This window comes from Bidens hawaiensis, unplaced genomic scaffold (assembly GCF_021521415.1).
Source record: "Bidens hawaiensis isolate Kalapana, Puna unplaced genomic scaffold, B.hawaiensis_p1.1 tig00031792_1, whole genome shotgun sequence".
NCBI lineage: Eukaryota > Viridiplantae > Streptophyta > Magnoliopsida > Asterales > Asteraceae > Bidens > Bidens hawaiensis.
In genome coordinates, this window is record NW_027495376.1 from 175,918 (window position 1) to 183,490 (window position 7,573).

The following is a 7,573-nucleotide window of genomic DNA, read 5'->3' on the forward strand; positions in this document are numbered from 1 at the left end:
GGCCTTTTTTTTAAAAGGAGTAGAATGGCGTTTAAGGGTGACAATGGTGTAATAGATAAATCAAACTCATTAAGTTAATAGGTTACATATTCCTAACTTTTCAAAACCCATTTATTTTGTCTTCACCATAAGTTAAAACTCATAAGGCCTTATGGTTTGACAAACACCTTATACACCTTATTAATTTTTCAAAAAGTTTATAAATTATAAGTTGATGAAAATAAGGAATCCCAAACAACCCCTTAATAATGTATTATACTATTATAAAGATTATTGTTTATTCTATTTCAATTATTTGTTAAATACTATATCTTCATCAATTACACATGCAGACGCAGATTAATCAAATTATCAATTAATCCTAGTTAATTTTGATTAATCACTAGTTAATCGTCCAACTAACGACTATCAATTTTTACAACATTGTGTATATTACATAGTATAAAAAAATAATAAATCGTACAAAATGATACTTCTTATATTTATATCAGCCTATATTATTGTAGTTCGAATTTGGTGAACACAAAACAAACCCTAAAACACATATAATCAACAATGGCGAATTCCGGCGACAAATTCAGTTCATTGATCATACCCAACTGCCTCCGTACCGCTTCCGATGAGGTCAAGTTACAATCTTGCGGCTTCTCAACCGGTTTAAAAGTCTTCTTGAACGACATTCAGCCGGAAAATGTTACCGGAGTACCAATCGTCACGCTGCCGGACAGCTCCGACGAGTACCGCACACCCCCAGAAGACCATTCGAATACAACTGACAGAAATGATGGTGATCAGATGGAAATTGACTCGGGTAATGTGAGTGCACACCAAGTGTTTGATAAAATGCCTGAGAGAGAACGAGAAGGTGTTAGCATTGAGAAGCGGAAGTTGCCGGTTTCGATTAAGACACAAGGGCAGTCTGGGCAGACAAGTAACTGTTCTAAGGATATGACATTTAAAGATGCGTTGAGTCGGGCGATGAGGATGGCGGGTGAGGTGAAACGCGGTCGTGGGCGTGGTGGGGATGGTGATGATTTTTTGGAGATTGCGATGGCGCGCGGTATGACATTTCCGCGGCCGAGATGGTGGCCTGCAGAAGGGTTCAAATGAATCATGTTAAGTTGTTAAGGTCTTTTGGTAAGTTATTAGTGGTATCTTTTGGTTTCATGTGTAGAATTGGGATGTAGATCACTAATGTTAATGTTTACGTCAGTCAGTAGTGACAGTGACGGACCTAGGAATCTTTTTGACACGAATGTTTGTGTAGAATTGGGATATTGATCACTAATGTAAATGTTTACGTCAGTTAGTGACTTAGTGGCGGACGTAGGAATCTTTTTGGCACGAATGTTTGTGCAGTTTATGCTAGTATCGGTTCGCTACACATGTTTGAACTTGATTGGTAATCAGTGTAATCTATTGTATGATCATGTGTTTGTGTCTTGAGTGAGTCTTGGCATGGTTCTCTTTTATACATTTCATATTTCTTAGTCCAGTGTTTAATACGAATGTTTGTGCGATTCTTGCTAGTATTGGTTCGCTACACAAGTTTCGACTTGATCAGCAATCAGTGCAATCTATCGTATGATAGCATGTAACACACTCGGCCAAACAACGACGATTAGAAACATTATTATCATCATAATCATGACAGTTTAATCTTCTTAACAAAACCTGTGAATGTCAAAAAACAGTTGGGATATCACACAACAAAAAAAGATGGGAGTTATGGCAACGAAAGCCAACCCGACATGTTTCTAGCCTTACGGAACACCAATAGTTTTTATTAAATAGTTGGTTGTTTTGAGTTCCATTTCTCATTGTAACAAATTTGCACGCAATATGGGATCTTAAAGCGGTCCTGGGAATGTCCCGTTCTCCCTTTGCTCGTTCCATCTATCAATCTGCATCATCACAAAAAATGAATTATAATTTGATAATTATCATATGCTTAAAGGCTAAAGCTAATATTCTGTAATAACTGAAAAGACGAAATACACGGAAAATAAAAGCAATCCTTAAACTTTTTCCTTACTTTAACAAAGAATTTAAATTAGACAATAAAATTTGCACATTACTGATTTTAGCAAAGTTGCAGCAACTGATAATAGACATTTTTTGTGTGACAAGAATGTGTTCATGTAACATCTTATATGTTACATGTGATGTGTCACAGAGTGACACATTTAATAACTATTATTTAGACATGGAAACTTTTAATAAAAGTATAATTTTTCAAACATGTAAGGGTGTGTTTGGGATTCCTTATTTAAGGTGAAAAGAACTTTTTGTTATAAGTTGAAAAGGTCTTGTGACTATTTGATAAGGAGTTTTAAAAAAAGTGTTTTGATTAACATAAGTCAATAAGTTATTTTTTAAAAAGGGTGGAAAGGGTATTTTAAACCTATAAGGAGATAAGTTATGATATCCCAACTTATTCAAAACTCATTTTTTAGTCTTATCAATAAGGAGAAACTTATAAGAACTTATTAGTTCCCAAACACTAAAATAGAGAAAAAGGACTTATCCATCTTCATAAGTTATAAGGAGAGGAAAATAAGGAATCCCAAGCATGCCCTAAATCTATCTTCTTTTTTCAGAAAAGCATACTTGGAACATGTGACATCAACATAAGAATCAGTTAAAACAAAGTTGGTTGCTAAAATCAGTATAAATTGCAAGTTTGTATCTACTTTTCGCCTAAATAATGTTATGCAAGTACTAGAGATAGAACTTTTACAGTTATACATATAAACATATACATTTAAAGTTATGTAAATATATGTTTACTCATGTTGTTGAAAGTAAGTTTGTTTTATTTACTATGAAACAGATGGATTCATGGATATGATAATTTTAGTGGTAGAAAGTGAACATACCCATTCGCCTGGGCAAAGTGAGCGATAATATTTTGCAAATTTATCACATTCAGAAGCATCTTCTCCCTTTGCAGCCACACACCTGATAAAGCATAACAAAAAATAAATAAAAACAAGCAAATATGAAATTTTGAAGAGGCAAATTCATATACATCCTTCTAAATTTCATAATATCATACACACGCATAATATATAAACAAAAAGTTAAAAGTCTCACCTATGGTACTCAACATATCTAGTAAAGCAATGTCGGCTCTGATTTGTAGTTGGAAATCGATAATCTCCAGGGGCAGTCTCTAGCTGTTAAAAAAACCGTCATAATTAGCAAAAGGTTAAAATCTCATGTATAAGATTAAGTTGATAATGCAACAACAGAAATTCTTTATATTACTTCAATTGATGCTTAAAAAGGAAATTAAAATAAAATAAAACTGTTTTCTAGATAATAGGAAAATTGCAGTCACTTTGATTTTGAAAAAACAAATCGCATAGCTATCAAAATTCTATTTTAAAGAACGTATTTTCAAAATTAAAGTTAAGAGTGAGTAACACACTGGTCCAATAAAACTTACCTTAATCTCAGGTTTTTCATCAGCAGTGTTTTCTTCTTCAGCATTTTCACTGCTTTCTTCGGAGGCAGCAGGCGTGTCCACTGCCTCAGTGGCAACGTTATCGGATTTCTCGGTTGCTGCAACGGTTTCTTCAGCAGCAGCATCTGCAGGTTCAGGGTCACTTTCTTTGACTACAGCGGTGACAGGTGGCTCAACTGCATCAGTAGCAGCAGGTGGTGCTGGGGCGGCTTCAACAGCTTCCTTGTCAGCACTCTTGACTTCAGGTTCTGTACTTACATTCACTTTCTCTTCTGCATCCTTAAGCAGATAATCCTACATGAAAATATATGTATGTTTAAACAACGACTTTGAGTTGAGTCATTCGGAAGTCTAATACTCTAATCTTGAAAATTCTTAAATTCGATTCAAACAAAAAATATAATAAAATAAAAAACTATATAAAGTTCATGAATTCTCTTGATAAACTTCTAGCACTATGACTCTTTAACAAGTAAATGTCACTTGCTCTCCAAATTTACCAAACTATAATCAACAGCTAAAAGTATTACTATTTACTACTAAGCCACTCAAAAGTTATGCTAATCAAGGTATTTACAATTTGTCTCTAGAATTAAAAAAACAATAAATAACAAATGAATATCCAAAGACACCTAAAACACAGATTATACAAAAATGTCGAACCATACTAAAATCACCAGAAGCAAGTCCAGCTGAAGTCACGAAAAAACTAAATTTTTTTTTTAATTTTGAATGCCATAAAGCTGAGAAAATGATATTAAAAGATCAAAACCCTTGTGAGAGTTGCCACAATTCCAGTATACAGAGTAAAAAAATCTAAGATAAAGACACTATGTATGTCTAGTTATTCAAATTTAACAAAATAAACTAATTAAGAGGGACAAGATGTTCCCCTCAAAAACCCGGCCAAACCCCAATTTTCAGTCGACGTCTCACACACCCCCTTTAAACCCGCCAAAACCCACAAACACCGGCGCCTTCTACCCCCAAATACCCTCGCACATGCACATCTCTCTCACTCTTCTCCACACACACACGCGTCTCTCTCTAATTTCTTCTTTCCACAGATTAGGGTTGCAATGCCCAAATTTTCATCGTTCAGCATGTACCCGCATAAGTGGTGGCGGTGTACCCGTGAGGGGGTACCCACAAGCGCTCTTAGTGCCCTTAAGGAACTAATGCATAAGCAACCCAACGAAATGAAGAAAATTCTAAAAAACTCGACTTTCTTAGTAGCCTACATGCAGATAAGCTAAAGATATTTTTCTTTTGCTAAGAAGACACTTTTGAAAGTCATTATTTCACCCCATAAAAAAACTAGAACATGAAGTAAGACTGTCACTGATAAAGCAGTTGTTTGATTAATAAAAGTCGACAAGTGACTGAGAAATGAAATGTATAACAACCTAAAACAATTAGCTTTAAACATCTAATAGACACCGTCCTAACATCAAGATCAAAACCTTCACCAATACCCGAAAACAAATCCCTTAAACTTTAAAGTTACCATGTTGAAGCCAGTTACACAAAAACAACTACATCTATACCAAATTCAAGATTACAATCAACTTAATTCTTGCCTCATAAATAAACCAAACTATCTAGTTGTTTCACTATTAAAAGCTGACAACAAGAAGCAAACACTGACAGTTGACCCTAATTCAGACCCCCACAGTTTGTAAACTTAGATATTATAAATATCATCTTATTTCTTACAGCATATTAAATCCTCATTTCCCAACAAAATTTTCAGATATAAAACACAATTATTAATAAACAGAGTAACAAAACAGTCATAATAAATTTCTCAAAATTTGATAACTAAAGTTAAATCCAGAGGTGCATACAAATTACAAACCAAGCTAGTCAAGCTTAGATCGATAAAAAGCTCAAAAAAAACCCAAACTTTTTCTAACTCAACCCAATTACGAGCCTCAAATAAAGCTTGTTTAGTTATCGAGCCCGAGGTCAAGCGTCGTACGAGAAGCTCATTAAATTTTAACAAAACAATCAACTGACAAAAATGCATACTTTCAAAACAACCAAACAATTTATTTAAAGCTAACAAATTTCTCAAAAGTTACTATCTAAAGTCAAATTAAATTAAAAACGTAACACATAAAATTCGTCAAACGTTAACAAAATTCTCAATAGCTGATACAAGCCAAGCTACTCGAGCTTCGAATTGATAAAAAGCTCAAATAAGGGAGTGTTTGGCCTAGCATTTTTAACAAAGCTTATAGCTTTTTTAGTTTTTTTTTTTTTTACAAAATAAGCTTAATTTGGTGTTTGGTTTAGCTTTTCAAGCTCATGCTTATGAGCTTATATAAGCTAACATGAAGAAGCTTATTTGAAAATGGTTTTTTAGCTTACTTGAAGAAGTTTCGTTGTGTAAGAGTGTAAGTTACTCATTTGCCCTCAAATAGTGGTGGATTAGTAATTATTGAAGCAAATTATTACTGTAACAAATTAAAGAATGATGGATTTAACAACTTATTAAAATGCATAATCAACTTGTAGAATATAAGCTAATCCAAACACTTAAAAAGAGCTTATCAAATAATATAAGCCAAATAATAAAAGCTAGGCCAAACACCCCCTAAAACTCGTTTAGTTATGTACGGGAAGCTCGTTAAATTTTAAACAAACAATCAGCTAATGAAAATGCATAATTTCAAAAAACAAACAATCAGCTAATGAAAATGCATAATTTCAAAACTTATTTAAAGTTATAACAAATGCCTCACAAATTATTAATTAATATCTAAAGTCAAATTACATGTATAAAACCTAACACATAAAATTCGTTACAAATCTCATAACATATCAGCTCAAATTCAACTAATAAGCACAAATCAACTCAGATCCGAATCCGATTCAAGTTAAACAGTATTGTGACTTCAATTACAAACATGCAGAAATTGAATATGTACTATTATTATTATTATTATTATTGTACCTGAGAGAGTGAGTTGGTCTTATTATTATCGGATTCCGCCATTGGAGACGAGATTTGAGGAATTAGGTTTCTACAAATCGATAAAGTCGGCAAACAAACAGGAAGATTAATTTTATTTTGTTTTTTTTCTTATATATTTTTGGTATTGGGTCATGGGCTTTGGGATGTTTGGGCCTAGTTTTGTATATTGGATGATAGTGTTAAGAGTTGTACCAAGAAACTGGTTTATAATAGAGGTGGGTGGTCCATATGTACACATCCAAACGGGTTAACCGGTCATTAACTGGTTTGTAACCGGTTAGTAATCGATCCCTCTCTGACCAGTTTCTACCCGGAAAAAAATGGTGGTTGGTTAGTAACCGTTTTTTTTTTTTTGGCCCTAAAACTGGTTACAAAACTGGTTTTAGGCTTTTAAATTATTTTTTTCATCGGTTTTTTTCCTGACTAATTACCAGCTACTAACCGACCTGATTAATGATCTAACTAGTTAATTGACTGTTGGCTGATAACTAGTTATTAATTAACGGGTTTTCGGATAACCGGTTTGCGCATGTCTACATAAAATCAGGTACTGAACCCAACCCGGAACGGAGCTGAACCCGCTAGTATTGTTTCATCTATACTCGGTCAAAAACTTGACCAGAACTTGGCAAAACGCGATAATAACCTGGCGAAATCGGTTAAACTGGTCAAAAACCCGACCATACCCAAACGTGACTCCTATCTGGTTCCTGTTTTTTGAAAAAAAAAACTAAATTGGTTCACCTCTATTTTATAAGCAAGTTTAATTCAACAACAAAAAACAACGATTTGGGCAATACATGTTTGGACCAACCCAACCTGTAAGCTATTGTATCAGTTCGTAGTCTCGTTACCTGGAACTACTTTTTCTTGTCCCAAATTGGTTTGGACCCGACACCTAAGCAATTTGATCTCATCGAACATTTTTTTCATTTTGAATTGGTTTATAACCCAAATATGTTTTTTTACAAACTCATTTTTATATATATATATTTTTGTCAACCTAGATTGGTTTATAACCCAAACCAATCTTGTGCACCTCTATCCTCTATCAATGTTATTAGGGTATTGAGGTACACAATTAGGATTTTTCATGAACCTTTTTGGATTGTAGCAAATTTCAA

At 33.8% G+C, this 7,573-nt stretch overlaps 1 protein-coding gene across 1 annotated transcript; it reads right to left on the reverse strand.

The window, feature by feature from the left end:
• Positions 1-1,618: 1,618 nt before the first annotated feature.
• LOC143582574 (uncharacterized) lies at positions 1,619-6,530 on the reverse strand. Its single transcript, XM_077065102.1, has 5 exons — positions 6,429-6,530; positions 3,452-3,763; positions 3,097-3,179; positions 2,880-2,961; positions 1,619-1,904 (listed from the first exon to the last, which is right to left on the reverse strand). The coding sequence occupies exons 1-5, from the start codon at positions 6,468-6,470 to the stop codon at positions 1,851-1,853; spliced, it is 573 nt and encodes a 190-aa protein (XP_076921217.1). The 5' UTR covers positions 6,471-6,530; the 3' UTR covers positions 1,619-1,850.
• Positions 6,531-7,573: the final 1,043 nt, after the last annotated feature.